This window comes from Tachysurus vachellii, chromosome 8 (genome assembly GCF_030014155.1).
Source record: "Tachysurus vachellii isolate PV-2020 chromosome 8, HZAU_Pvac_v1, whole genome shotgun sequence".
NCBI lineage: Eukaryota > Metazoa > Chordata > Actinopteri > Siluriformes > Bagridae > Tachysurus > Tachysurus vachellii.
This window is the reverse complement of record NC_083467.1, coordinates 20,830,469-20,845,409: the sequence shown is the minus strand read 5'-3', so window position 1 is coordinate 20,845,409 and position 14,941 is coordinate 20,830,469. Positions and strand designations below refer to the sequence as shown.

Sequence of the window (14,941 nt, the reverse complement as noted above, 5' to 3'; positions counted from 1 at the left end):
ATACAGTGTTTATTCTGGTTTCAGAGAGCATACCTTGGTGGATAGCAGAGTGGGCCTAAGCACACCATCTGATGGAGTGGGAGACTCTGGTTTCCGCTTATTGCCCTCCCAGAGCACTTCACACACTCTTCCTGCATCCTATCCTTCCTACCAAATACCTGGCAACGTTTCAGGCAGTTTTATTACTCCTGAACTTAATGCCTCCTCACCAGAACATGTCCAGTTGAGCATCATTGGTAGCCAACTTATGCCTAGCAAACCTGACACACATCAACACAACATATTCACTGACACATCACCCATTCCTGCTCTCCAGCAAAGACTGCCAAATCATGAAGGTCCCATTCTCAGCCACCAGCCTTCTCCAGCTAATGGCTATCAGCCTGGAGCATTTGGCAGTGTAGTGCTTCCAAAGCATGGCATGATTTCACAGGCGACACAAAGTAGCTCTATGCCGAGTAGACAGATTCCCATTAGCCAGGGCACACAGAGCAGCCCCACCCTGAACAGGCAAGATTTCCAAAGTGGGTACCAGTCATCACATGCCCAGCCTATGATTCTGCCCAACCAAAGTAGCCCAGTGCTGAACAGACAGATGCCGGTAAGCCAAGTCACACAGAGCAGTCCCACTTTGAGCAGACAAGGTCTTCAAAGCCCTCCTGTTGGGTTTCAGCCTTCCCACACCCAGTCTGTCATCCAGCACAGCCAGATCAGTCCTGTGTTAAGCAGGCAGACATCACTTACCCATCCAGGCCAGAGTAGCCCTATCCTGGGACGCCACCCCTCTGTGACTCAGGTGTCCCATGGAAGCCCAAGCCTGGACAGGCACCCAATGCACAGTGGGTACACCACTCCAGATGAGAGACATGGTGCCCTGTCACGCCAGAGCAGTTCATCAGGCTACCATCCACCCTCCACCCCATCCTTCCCTGTCTCACCTGCTTCCTACTCTGATAACTTCAGGCAGCCACAGCTGCCAGAGAAAAGGCGCATGTCAAGCGGCGAGCGCCCAAATGGTGTACTCTCCTACAACACCCTCAATGGAAAGGTATCACCACCCATGTCCAGTGGAGGGAGCACTCCGAGTGTGCACTTCTTCAATACACTTCCAGATTTCTCCAAACTCAACATGTGTGGTAAGGCATTAACGAACGACTAATAAGGAGAGTAGGAGTATTTCAATTATTGCTGGTCATTGTTTATTTAAAGACACTTCAAAAATTGTACTCAAAAGAAAAGTGATGCATGAGATATTTATTTTTCAGTCATTTGTGTATCTAGTTTAACCCTTGTATGTTGTTCGTATTTTTGTTACTCAGCCAGTGTTCGTGGGTCTGGTCGACCCGCTACATTTTTGGGTTTTTAATTCAACACAATCAAAAATTTTATGTTAAAATACTGTACAAATGTTTACTTCATCCCAATTACAAGCAATATAAACAGCATACAGTATATGGTTAATATTTGGCCTTTACCTTTATTACATCACATTTTTTAATTAAAGTGCTACTCGTTTTTTGTTCTTTTTTAATAAAATGTAATAAAAAAAAGAAAATCAAGTTTAATCAAGTTATGAGTGGGAAAAAAATCAACAAATTTACAAGGAAGCAAAGTTTTTCAAAACTATTGATGTTTATGAATATGGGTCCCACAGACCCGAACAACATACAAGGGTTAAATGGCTGTTCCTATATATAAAATAAACTGTTTTTCATACAATATATTTATCATTAAGGCATTACGTAATATCTAGCTGGTTTCAAGTTTCCAAGTTTTTTAAAATGTCAATGCATGACAGACAAGTGTTGAATGAATAACGATGTCTGGTACATTCAATGGAGACACAATGGAGCCAAAACAAGTCTGTTAAATATCAGTTTAAATTAATCTTTGACAAAATGGACACTTGCCTATTGTTCTGTAAAGAGTTGCAGCAGTTCAGTTGTACAAATACATAGAAATTATTCCTTGAGTCCCATATAGACTGAATTCTTTATTAAATGTATTCAGATAATGTGATATCTTTGCATTATACTGAGCTTGTTTGTGTGTTTGCTTTCATGCTTATTTCCAACTTTTTTCCTGGTTAATTGAATTAATGTGTTTAAGGGTGAATAATTTTGACAAATTTGCTTGAACTTTTGCATCTCCCATTTTGTAGATGGAAGTCCAGAAACCAGGTTGAATGTAAAGTTTGTCCAAGATACTTCCAAATTTTGGTATAAACCAGACATCTCCAGAGAGCAAGGTAAGGTCTTGGCATGTGTATTTTTGTGTGTCTGATCTATGTTTAGATTTAGACATGAGACACATACACCATTTAAACAATTCTTCTGTTCTCAGTGGCCATGATTTATAAGGCCATTATGAGGTCAGGTCCTGTGGACCATTACATCTGTTTTTTTTTTCCTGCTAGATGAACTTTTACTGGATTAGTGTAGATGAATATATACACAACAGCATACGTTGAGCCATATGTACTTGGTTTTGCTTTGTGAGAATCTGCTACACTCTCAGTTTTAAAACATTTATGCATATGCATTATGTAGCTTCAAATCAAATCAAACCTGATTAAGGAGGAATGGAGCCCTGGTTGTTTCCGGTTTAAAATGTCTGCAAGGGTCTGTTTATTTTGTTGAATAAAATTAAAATTATCCCATCTCTTAATTTCTTAAGTTCTTAATTCTTTTTTCCAGCTATTAATATTTTGAAGGAAAGGGAGCCAGGAGCCTTCATCATTCGAGACAGCCACTCCTTTAGGGGTGCCTATGGTCTGGCCATGAAAGTGGCCTCCCCACCTCCTACAGTGCAGCCACCTAAAAAAGGTATTTGACAGAACAGCAAATGGAAACTATTTACCAATCTGCCCTTGGGGCAGACAATTCACTTACCGTCTATCATCACAATTCTAATAACATAAGTGACATTGTGATACTGCTTCTAAGGGGTCTGTGGGAACTTCTCCATTAATCTATGTGTCTAAAATGATTCTTGCAAGACATTCTGATTGTCTTAAACCCATAATTTACCTCTCAGCATTTGATTAACAGCTCCTGTCCACACACACACTTAAATATAATGTTGCGTTGGATTAGGATTGAAACTGAAGATAGCTTTCAACACAGCTTCTCTGTGGTTTATGCATGCCTTAAGTTCTTAGAGAATTAGAAGTCACCCTTAAGGTTTTTGTTGTAGGCTTGATCCAGTATAGCGCTTTTCTGGTTAGGTGTGTTTCTACGGAGGTTACACGACCACTTGAGGAGCTAAAGATTTAAAGAACTATTCTGAATGAGAGTTGCACAGATGCAATGTATCAATGTACTGTATGTTACATGGGGCAGTGTTGTGCAATATTTTAATTGACAATTTAATAAAGTCTCTGTGTATGAATATGATAAATATGATCTAATAAATATTTAGTAAAAATTTGATCATATAAAAAACTTTTAAACTTTTATTTATTTTTTATTTGAAATCTACTGCATTATCCATGAAACGTTCTTAAATCTTGAATCTTAGGGTGCAGTATGTGCTATAATTCAGTAATTGCAGTAAGCTTAAGATGGTTATTTATTATGCTAAAAATAATAAATGAATATTTAAAAAAAAAAAAATACAACAGCATTCCCAAAACTCTTTGCTTAGCTATGCTGCACCAGTTATAATTTAAACAGGTTATGAAATGGTCAGAACTAGCTGCTTATTTCCCCTAACTAATAGTCGTGATTAAATACTACAGTTTTATTAGTAATTCATTCAATTTGTTTATAATAATTACATTGGTGTTCCAGGTGACATCACCAATGAGCTCGTTCGCCACTTCCTGATAGAGACGAGCCCAAAAGGTGTGAAGCTAAAGGGATGCCCCAATGAGCCCTACTTTGGTCAGTTTTTTTCAGTTATTTTTTCCACAAAGCATATATTACTATGCTAAGCATGGTTATTTTATTGTGTATATTTATATTTTATATTTTATGTGTGTATGTTGTATCTTGTTACTGACTAAGCTGCGGTAACACAAGAATTTCCCTCATGGGATCAATATCTATCTATCTGTCTGTCTGTCTGTCTGTCTGTCTGTCTGTCTGTCTGTAAATTAGACTGGTTCCCGCATTGTGACATGACCTTGGCACAGTGAATACTAAGCACTTTTTACACTATGTAGTGCCACCCTTGAACTACAATAACACTAACATGGGCCGGGGTGCTTATGTAAGCTCTGAAATATCCTGTTAACTGAGGCATTGCATAACATACAATACAAAACAGACATTACATAAGTGTATTTTTATTATGAGTAAGAGAGGAAAAGCGAGATGTGTGAGGTTAAGAGCAGGTGTGGATGAAGCCTGGCAGTGCCGTTAGATATATAGCTGTCTGCACTTTTCTCCTCCTTAGTCTAGGTCTAAGTTGAGGCTCTGCCAAGTCTCACACATGCTGAGGCAGGCCCTATCCCAAATACACATTTAGAAAGGAGGCCCAGACTAGGCAGCCTCTTTCATGAGAATGTTGTTATTGATCCCTTTTTTCCAAACAATTTATTAGCTGATAATATCATTTATATGAAAAATGAATACGTTTTTAACTATCACTTTCATGCATCTTTAGGCAGAATGTGCTTTACAAAACAGATTTTCAAAAGAGTCTGACGAGTAAATCAGATTTTCTTCATAAATATGTGGGCATATTGCTGAATCCCTGTAAAAAATATAAAAAATCCTCCCTTAATTCCCCATATTATAGAGTGCTGTTACATTGGTCCTGACTTCCCATTCTGCTTTTGTTTTTCCCCCCACTAATTTATGAATAGGATACAACAAAGATTCCTAACGCTTTGATGACATTTGTAGTGATTTAAACAAATTTACAAAAATTAAAAAAAAAAAAAACTTTTGTACAGTGTTGTACGTAATTTTTTACATTGCTCTGGACAAGGGCATCTGCCAAATCCTGTAAATGAACATGTAAATGACAAATTATATAATTAGAATGTTATTATCTAAAGGTTTAAGGTTCCTATTAGTCTCAGGAGATCTCGCTGAGTTTTTTCAATCTTAGTAGATTTTGATTAATACCATATTTTATGTGTAAACAATCCTGCAAATTGTTTACAGATAAATCAGTTGGTACGTGGCTTGATATATGAGACCCAATGTTAGTGAAAGGTTTGACACCGAGGTCTTTCCACTAATGCCAATGCTGTCATTCCAGCTTGTAAGTGAAAAAGCTATGTAGGCTGGATTGACTGATTACATGATGCATTGCATGGCAGAGGTTCAAAATACAGTATAAATCAGTTATGGAGTTTGTCATGTAAAGCATGTCCATCTCTGATTTCTGTTCTCATAAATATAATTCCATCTTTTTATGTGTCTTTATACAGGCTGCCTATCTGCATTAGTGTACCAGCACTCCATTACTCCACTGGCTCTACCTTGCAAACTAGTAATACCCACAAAAGGTAAGAGTTTGTGTTATGTGCTCATGTCTGTATGTGTTTTTGTGTTGAAAATGATCTCAGACTTGCTGACCGCCTCCATCAGAGTGATGTATTCCTTCTGTGCTGGTGTAAACAGCTCTGAGGTGAATTTAGAGCCATAGCAGCTGGTTCTCTCTGTCTGCCAACTTCTACATGCCATGCAGGTGTGAGAGCAACAGAGGGCTAGAGGCTACAAGCTACCCAACTCGACTCTCTCAAACAGAGTGTGAGAAGTCAACAAAGTGTGAATTCCCTGCAGAATAGTGAGAAACCATAGCTTATATCTGACAACAAGTGCTTAATTTCCTTCCATTTCTAGTTAAATATCCACACTGGTGTATTATTAACATACCTCTTTACATTTGTATGCCATTTGGCAGACGCTCTTATACAGAGAGCCTTACGTTTATCTGATTTATACAGCCGAGCAGATGAGATCTTACACAAGGGCCTATCAGTTGCTGTCCTATCAGTATCAGTGAGTTCATATAGCCATGGTATATGAACTCACAACCTTCTGGACAGTAGTCCTAATGCCATAAACCACTAAGCTACCACCCCCTTATTTGAAATACTATATTGTAACTTACATTGGATAGATATAGAAGAACACCTGACCAGTATATTAACACCGCTTACTGCTTATTGTCGAGTTTTACATATTCTCCAAACATCCATGTCTGTTTCCTCTAGGTGCTCTAAGTTTCCTCCCATCTCCCAGAAACTTGCCTGCTGTTAGATTAGCTGCTCTGAATTGTTACTAGGTGTGAATGAGTGTGCAGGAAATCACTTGCACTTTGCACCAAATTGTCCAGAGATACTATAACAACAAAGGACGACTTAATCTGGGATGGGACATTCAACAAGCACATACTGTATGTGTGAGGAAGAAAATATGCATCTTTCCTAGTTGTCCAATAAGACCATGTTTCAGTAATTCTGGATCTGTAATTATTATCCACTTCATGGTAGCTACAACAGCAAGCTGGATGCTATTTTGTAGGAAACCTTGATTTTTTTTTCCCCACTTTGAACTTTGAACCAAAACAAAGTTCAGAAGAATGGTAAAGAAACAAAATAGGCTCTATGTACAGTAGCTGTTCTGTTCCTCGCAGAGACCCAGCGTCAGCTTTCTCTGATTAGTAGAGAAAATACATCTCTCTGTTTCTGTGTATTGTTCTGTAGCTCTTGCATGCAAGGCAAAGACATACTGTGAAAATATCTTTATGATGTGTTTTGTAGAGCCCAATGAGGAGATAACAGAGGTTGCCACTCCAGTAAACCCAGCTACAGAATTGCTCAAACAGGGTGCAGGTACATAGAGATTTTATTTGCCTCTACATTTGTCAACTGTATAAAGGGTACACAATTATTTCTACATCTGCTTCTGTTCATTTTCTCATTAATTCTAATAAGATTCTAAAACTTGACAGTTTGTTTTATGCTCAATGCCCCTTATTCATCAATAGTATAACATACAAGCCAAATCTGTCTGATTCATCCTGATTCATCAAAACATATCAGTGTAATTAATGGATCATTCAATCTTCTATTAATTAATCTCTTATTTACATGTCATATGCATATGATACACCTCATACTTTTCTCATATTCTTATATCTAAGTTACATGAAACACACTGTAATCCATGCTGGTGTTACAATAGTGTGCAAGAAAAATTAGGATACTCAAAAACCACAGAAAGACCTCAAGCAAAATGGACACCAAGAAAAATAGATTTTGCTGACACTAAGTAAGAGGTGCATTTCAAGCTCACTGTAAGTGATCTCAGCTTTGGAAGCACATTACAGGTTCACGTTTAGGTGGTTTTAGATCTCAGAATGTTTATGTGTATTCACATGCACATATTTCTGAACTGATGGACTCATAACTTATATTAAAAAATTACATGTTGACATTAAACCCCATTAGATATATTTCAGTTCATATTTCCCACATGCTTCCTTATTATAATTATCAATGATTAGCAACATCATTTGCTATTTTTATTGTTACTTTATTTTCTATACTTTTTGATGATATTGACAAAAATATTTTTGAGGTTATAAAGATGGCACAAACAAACTTGATGTTTATTCACACTCACTCAGATGAAACTAATGACTAGAAAAATATTTTTCCTGGTCAAAATAAACTGTACACATGTTTGATTGAAAAGGTTGATTATGTAGACAAACTGACTCTGACTTGTTTGATTCATGTAACAGCATTAGTGGTGAGGATGAAAAGGAATGAAGGACAAAAATCAGTCCTGTACCATGTAAAAACATGATGCACCACCATGAAAGGGTTGATTCTATAGATAAGCTTATTCCATATCCAATAAAGAAGACCAGATTGCTATAATGTATGAAAAAAAAACACTTTATGGAAGAAGTAGGGATATTTTCTTATATCACTTCTGAACCGGCTGTTCTCGTTCATTTTGTTGTCACTCTTGTGTGACTATAGGGCAGAAGAGTCCTGTTGATTCCAATGGTAAACCCAATCACACTTTAATTTTTTTTTTGTATTCCTTTCTGACTGATGCATCCCAGTCTCTCTTGTGTCTTGAGACTGTGCATGAGAGAGCGTAACACAATGCCAGCGTCTATATCAGTATCTCTGTTATATTTGTTCTCTAAAACTCTACACATCTGTTGTTTATCCTACTCCAGCTATCTCCTATGACGGCTCTTCTAAAAGCCGATCTCTGCGGCTGGATGCTAGACAGCATGCTTTGAGATGACTGATGAATTGCACGGCATGAATATCAAATTATACATGAACAGAAAAATGTTCACAAGTGCACTAACAATGTGTTCCTGTTAGCTTTTTGTTATCAGCCTAGTTCAAAATGTATCACGGTCTATCTGAGTATGAAATACGTATGACAGTTTATGCCACCGCAGTTGTTAAGATCTTCCTGTACCGCTTCAATTAGGAACTCTGCAATATCTAACTGTTTTATCCGTTGCTATAATTCCCAGCATGCAACGTACTGTACATAAATTCAGTGGATATGGAGTCTTTGACTGGACCGCAGGCTATCGCCAAGGCCATCTCAGAGACCATGGCATCCAACCCTGGACCCACTGCCACTGTGGTCCACTTCAAGGTGTCATCACAAGGCATCACCTTAACGGACAACCAGAGGAAGTAAGCACATATCTAATCAAATTAAATACACCTAAAATCTCAAATGATCAGATAACTCAACCATGAAATGAGCTCAATTTAATTTGTTTAGATTGTAAATATTTGTGATGTGAATAACAATTCTGATGCTGATATGTTGGTTGGTGTTGTATTTCTGTTATTCCTCTGACAAATTAGTGATTGTCTGAAGAATAGGAGCAAAAAAAAAAATACTTTCTCAAATATAACGTATAATCCTCAGGTTTCTTTAGCTCCTAAAAAAAGGGCAGAAGCTTTTTGCCTCATTTACAATTTTCTAGTGATGCGCTATGAGAAATTTATTGTAGAATTAGTGGAGAGCAAATGTTTGACTCAGCTATATGTCACATTGACACCGAGTTGTGAAACTGAAGCTAGTTAGCAGTCTCGGTGATGACAAGCACTGTGTATAGTCACAGTGAATAGTGGCATTATTATATTAAAGATCAAATTAAAGATCATAAATATGCAGGTTCTTCAGGATGGATTTTTACTCTTGTGAAATATATACTGCAGTAAAAATAACTCTGTATATATTTTATGATTCTACTTCACATTTGATGTTACACTGTCTTACCATAGCACGTTTACTTACAGGCTTTTCTTCCGACGTCACTACCCCATCAACACGGTCACGTTCTGTGACCTTGATCCCCAAGAGAGGAAGTACGTGCCCATCATAACCTTTAACTGCACACACCACTACAGACACAAGCTAACTTCCTAGCCTCTAGAAACCTTCTAGCCCTGTAATCTTTGTTCTTTTAGAGCTGTTTACACAGAGGACATTGTGTATTTAAAAATGATCTCATCTGCTTTAAAATCTCTCTAGGTGGAATAAACCAGAAGGTGGCACAGCAAAGTAAGTCTCACTGGAGTCTCATTCTGTCACCTCACTATACTGAAACACACCAGAACTAAAAGCATACATTCAGCTAATTTATGATTCTTTCTTTCTTTCTTTCTTTCTTTCTTTCTTTCTTTCTTTCTTTCTTTCTTTCTTTCATTTATTCTTTCTTTCTTTCATTCATTCTTTCTTTCTTTCATTCATTGGTTCTTTGTTTGTTTGTTTGTTTGTTTGTTTGTTTGTTTCTTTCTTTCTTTCTTTCTTTCTTTCTTTCATTTATTCTTTCTTTCTTTCATTCATTCATTCTTTCTTTCATTCATTCATTCATTCATTCATTCATTCATTCATTCATTCTTTCTTTCTTTCTTTCTTTCTTTCCTTTATTGGTTCTTTCTTTCTTTCTTTCTTTCTTTCTTTCTTTCTTTCTTTCTTTCTTTCTTTCTTGGTTCTTTCTTTCTTTCTTTCTTTCTTTCTTTCTTTCCTTTATTGGTTCTTTCTTTCTTTCTTTCTTTCTTTCTTTCTTTCTTTCTTTCTTTCTTTCTTTCTTTCTTTCCTTTATTGGTTCTTTCTTTCTTTCTTTCTTTCTTTCTTTCTTTCTTTCTTTCTTTCTTTCCTTTATTGGTTCTTTCTTTCTTTCTTTCTTTCTTTCTTTCTTTCTTTCTTTCTTTCTTTCTTTCTTTCTTTCCTTTCTTTCTTTCTTTCTTTCTTTCTTTCTTTCCTTTATTGGTTCTTTCTTTCTTTCTTTCTTTCTTTCTTTCTTTCTTTCTTTCTTTCTTTCTTTCTTTCTTTCTTTCTTTCTTTCTTTCTTTCTTTCTTTCTTTCTTTCTTTCTTTCTTTCTTTCTTTCTTTCTTTCTTTCTTTCTTTCTTTCTCTTGCTTGCTTGCTTTGGAGCATATGCATGCTATTATGCTTCTTTCATCTTTGTATTAAAAGTGCCAGAATATTGATGTACTGAGATAGCTGAGGAATGAAGAACAGATTACTACACTGGGCAAGGGATAAAAGCACATGATGTCAGATATGGCAGTTTAACTGGTGGATGAAGTGTAGCTTAAAGGTCAAAGAGAGACATTCAAATGCAATAAAATCTGTGGATAATATACAAATAATAGGATCAGTAGAAACATGTAGATTGTAGGACATAGCAAGGCATTTAGATATACTGCTGTAGAATTAGTGTGAGCATTATGCTGATCGCAACATGACATGTAGTACATGATATGCTGTTTTTCGAATGACCACCCAACAGGTTAGAATATTCTCTTCTGTAACATCTGTTAAAACCAATAAACAGTTTGATGAGTTAGAACATGTGAACCGCCAGAGCTGCATTGTGCAAGAGCTCTCTAGGACTTAACAGCCAAGCTTCAGAGAACCACTTTAAAGCTGGCTTTTCTTGTAAAGATTTCACTTCAACATGACTGAGCATTTTGTAAAGTGTTTAGTAAGTGTTAGAATTTCTATTGTGTGAACCGATGAGAGTATGTTAGAGCAGCTGAAACATAACAGCTAGTTATGTAGAATGAATTATACTGTTATTAACCATCGCTGTGTATTTAAACGTCTGAGTTAACTACTAGAACTCTCTTCTTATCGCTTACTTTATAGCAGCTGTGCATGTATAACTTACAAATTGTTATAAAATACAGACACTGGAGGCCACTTTAATAAATGTTGAATAAACATTTCCTTACAGAAAACTTCATATTAGCAGTCAGATGGTTTTCTTTGTTTCTATCCAGGCCTAGTGCAAAAAAAGTCATAAGGTGGCTTTTAATTAACATAAAATGGCAAGTAAAAATATTGATTTTTTTAAGTCTTTTAGTCTTTTAGTAGTCTTTAAGTCTTTTAGTAGTGTAAATATTATATCCACCGGTTATGTATAACATATATTGTGTACAACATTGTGCTGTTGTAGTAAAATAATAAACACCTTTTGACCAAAATGATTTTAGGATCCACAAGTTATTAATCACCAGATATTTGGCAGATTATTCAAAAGATATAAATCACCAAATATTCACCAAATTATTCAACAGATATCAATCATATATTATAATAATAATAATAATAATAATAATAATAATAATAATAATAATAATATGCATCCTTCCTATGTGTTGAAAGCCATGTAAAAATAATTTGTTGAAGAAGCAGGTCATAGACTGTTTTCTCTTCTTCCATTTCAGATTTTTTGGTTTTGTGGCCAGGAAACAGGGAAGCACAACAGATAACGTCAGTCACCTGTTTGCAGAGTTGGACCCCGACCAACCAGCTACCGCCATCGTCAATTTTGTCTCCAAAGTGATGATTGGCTCCCAAAAGCGATGAGCTACTCTGAGATATTCTGCTTCCCCTCTGGAGGACTGATTTCCCCTGCATTTTCATTCTGATGTCTTCAAATCTTTAATTTTGTGTGTGTATGTGTGTGTGTTGGCGAATGCTCGGGTGAATATTGAAGCGTAAGTCCAGGGGTCAGTGTGAGATTGCATGTGTGTGTGCGTGTGTATTAGAACGTGTATTCGGATGGAACAGGGAGTTGAGCTCAGATGAGGACAGAGGAAGTGCAGTGAAGAGGAGGAGTCATGTGGTGAGGGAAAGGAGAGAGGTGAAATTCATCTCTGTGCAGGGTTAACTTTAGGGAAGAGGGATGTATGTCATAGAGTTTGCTTTTTTAATAAAAAAAAAAGGGAAAAAGGAAAAAAAAGGTTGATGAGACTGATATCAGGCTATTGAATTACAATACCAAAGATGAGACAGCTGTCAGGATAAACATGTAATTATTTGGAGGACTTTTTGTTTGTAAAATAAGACTGCTTGTTCAGAGGATATTTCGTTCCTGTCTATACATAAATATCAATATTCTTTTGCTTTCTGTGAAAATGACATTTGTATTCTCTTGTTAGAAATCCAAAATACGGTGCATGTAATCCCTTATATCCAGGCATCACTGGCTCGCATGGAGCATGTTGGATTAGGAACGGCTTAACATATACATGGAAGAACAAACATTTCACTAGCAAAAAAAATATGGGCCAGATTCCACTTTTTCCACTTCTGATATCGGTCTCTCTTAAAAGTTTCTTTCTTTCTGTCTTTAGCAGTGTAGAACAAAAAGAAAGATCATGACATCAGTCTAATCACCTTTGTCTGTAGATGTTGTGCTCACCAGTGTCCTCTCTCTCTCTCTCTCTCTTTCTCTCTCTCTCTCTCTCTCTCTCTGTGCTCGCGTCTGTTGTTTTCTGGTCACACTTTTACTCATCGACTCTTTCTAACATCAGAGCTGGTCTATTTTCCTCTGATATATTGACTTCACATCAGTGCAGCAGTCAGAGTAGTGCACCCGGTATTGCACCTGGGTCAGATTTGGATTTATTAGTGCATAAAACACACACACACATTTACATACACACCCTAAAGTAAGCTAAATGTATCAAAAAAAAAGTATGTCTAAAAGTGACTTAAAGGAGTATTTATTATTTTGCTACACTGATTTATGTTAAACTCATACTTGCATATATTGTATAGTCTACACAAAGGTTACAAAAATAGAAAAGAAAAGAAAAAAAAAATATTTTGGCTAAGATATCAAAATCAGACGGTTTTGAGACATATTTAGTTATGTATGATATAAAATGTATGTATTTGAAAACTTGTGTTTGGGCTATTTTTTTCACTGCCTTGACTTCTTTTATTTTAGGCTTTTATTTAGGAGCTGACACTGTTTTTGTAGAGGGGAAAAGGATGTACACGTTTTGCTAAAAAGCTGAGATTGTATGCTTTTTTTTATGCTTCACATATACATTGGATTGTACACAAAGTGCAGGTGTTTTCCATCATATATAGAGAGTTCACTTGCTCTGCTAACATCCTCCACTTAAAATGTATTTCTTTCCCCTATCCTTCAAACGATCCAATAAAGAAATGAGCGTAAATCTTCTCCCTTACCACACTCCCTTACCCTTATCTGAAATCCACAGTGCCATCATGAGGCATAGTTCAGTGTTGCATCTTTTCTGATTTCCTCACATTTCCTCACACATCCTCCTAATTATTTGGGGAATTACTGCAGTGTTTTAACTGTAATTAAGAAAAGAAAAAAAAATATCTTAAGTCAAACGGGTCTCGTGTTTCTTATGCCAACCTTTACATGAAAATCCTACCATTTCCATTATTACAGAGGTGTTTAAAGCAAAAAAAATAACTGTTCTTTGAGTGTGTAAATATTTTATTTTGCCAAAGATTTATCTCACTTTTGTATGCCTTTTGTGTTTGAGTATTGCTCACACTCCAGTTGACTGATGTGCTGAAGTGTGGCTCGTTGTTTTTGGTGAGGAGGAGCTATCACTCAGTACAGAGACTGGCTTTTGCATGAAAATGCATTTGGCTGCCCAGGCCATATTCCTTTAGCCTTAAGAACTACTCCAGTAATAATGCAAAGCACTTAACATTCACAAGCTGGTAGAAGAAAGAACAAGAAAACTATTAAATGTGTTGTAGAGATCTTTGAAAGTCTTCCTTCAGCATTCAGACAGTTTGAATAGTAAAGTGCATATTAGAAATCATATGCTTGTATGCATTGCTTGCCTTATTACACATTTCACTTGACCAGTAGGCATAGAACTGTTCACTTACTATTTATTGTGTAGCTGACAATATGTTTCAAGATTTTGATCGTTATATCTTTAAAAAAAATCTCCCTCTCCCATATTTCTGTGTTTAAGTCAACAGTGTTGCTTCTTTCTGTGTGCCCGGTTATTATAGCTCTTGGCCTAGAATGTGTGAATGTGCTACTATTGCTGTACAGAACCATGTGTTATTTGCATTATATTGTATGGCTTAATTGTTTTTGCAAGACAAAAAAATACATATTAAAAAGCAACCTAACTCAGATACATTAAAGTACACTGTTACTTGGAAGCTTTGTGTTTGTTGTGTGCATGTAATGTCACCATTAGGTACAATTTTCAAAGTATTTTTTTTATGTTTAATTTTCTTTTTTTTATGTTTAATTCTCTTCTTCTTCTTCTTCTTCTTCTTCTTCTTCTTATTATTATTATTATTATTATTATTATTATTATTATTATTATTATGTGGCAATTTACATATTTTAATTAACTTTTATTTAACCTAAATTAGTCTTAATGCCTATTTTAATAATGTTATCTAAAGTTATTTATTCTGTGTATAGATAGCTTTGTAACTCATTTTTAAAAGTTAAATGGTGTAATCCGGTGGCAATTTTCGGCCTCCAAAACGCAAGTCAAATCAAATCCTGTCTTCTCCGTGTTTATCTGCATCCCTGAGGTGAGATATTGTAGAAAGAAAGAAGTAAGGATAAATTTTTAGCATAAAGAGAAGCCTAATCAAGAAGTCTGAATATATACCATGTTTACATTAGTGAGGATCCATAAGGATTTAATGTAAGTAACGTACAA

At 36.1% G+C, this 14,941-nt stretch overlaps 1 protein-coding gene across 13 annotated transcripts in view; it reads left to right on the top strand.

Annotated features, from left to right (window-relative positions):
• Positions 1–14,423, top strand: part of tns1b (tensin 1b) — a 226,003-nt gene extending 211,580 nt beyond the window's left edge. For 10 of the 13 annotated variants that reach the window (XM_060876855.1, XM_060876861.1, XM_060876859.1 and 7 more), the window contains 11 exons: positions 25–1,136; positions 2,162–2,248; positions 2,697–2,825; positions 3,792–3,884; positions 5,384–5,461; positions 6,722–6,793; positions 7,952–7,978; positions 8,470–8,638; positions 9,254–9,322; positions 9,489–9,518; positions 11,693–14,423. In XM_060876855.1, coding sequence (XP_060732838.1) covers positions 25–1,136; positions 2,162–2,248; positions 2,697–2,825; positions 3,792–3,884; positions 5,384–5,461; positions 6,722–6,793; positions 7,952–7,978; positions 8,470–8,638; positions 9,254–9,322; positions 9,489–9,518; positions 11,693–11,834 — 2,008 coding nt within the window. In that variant the 3' untranslated portion in view covers positions 11,835–14,423. The remainder of the gene's footprint in view (positions 1–24; positions 1,137–2,161; positions 2,249–2,696; positions 2,826–3,791; positions 3,885–5,383; positions 5,462–6,721; positions 6,794–7,951; positions 7,979–8,469; positions 8,639–9,253; positions 9,323–9,488; positions 9,519–11,692) is intronic. The other 3 variants (XM_060876867.1, XM_060876857.1, XM_060876868.1) reach the window with 1 other exon arrangement.
• Positions 14,424–14,941: the final 518 nt, after the last annotated feature.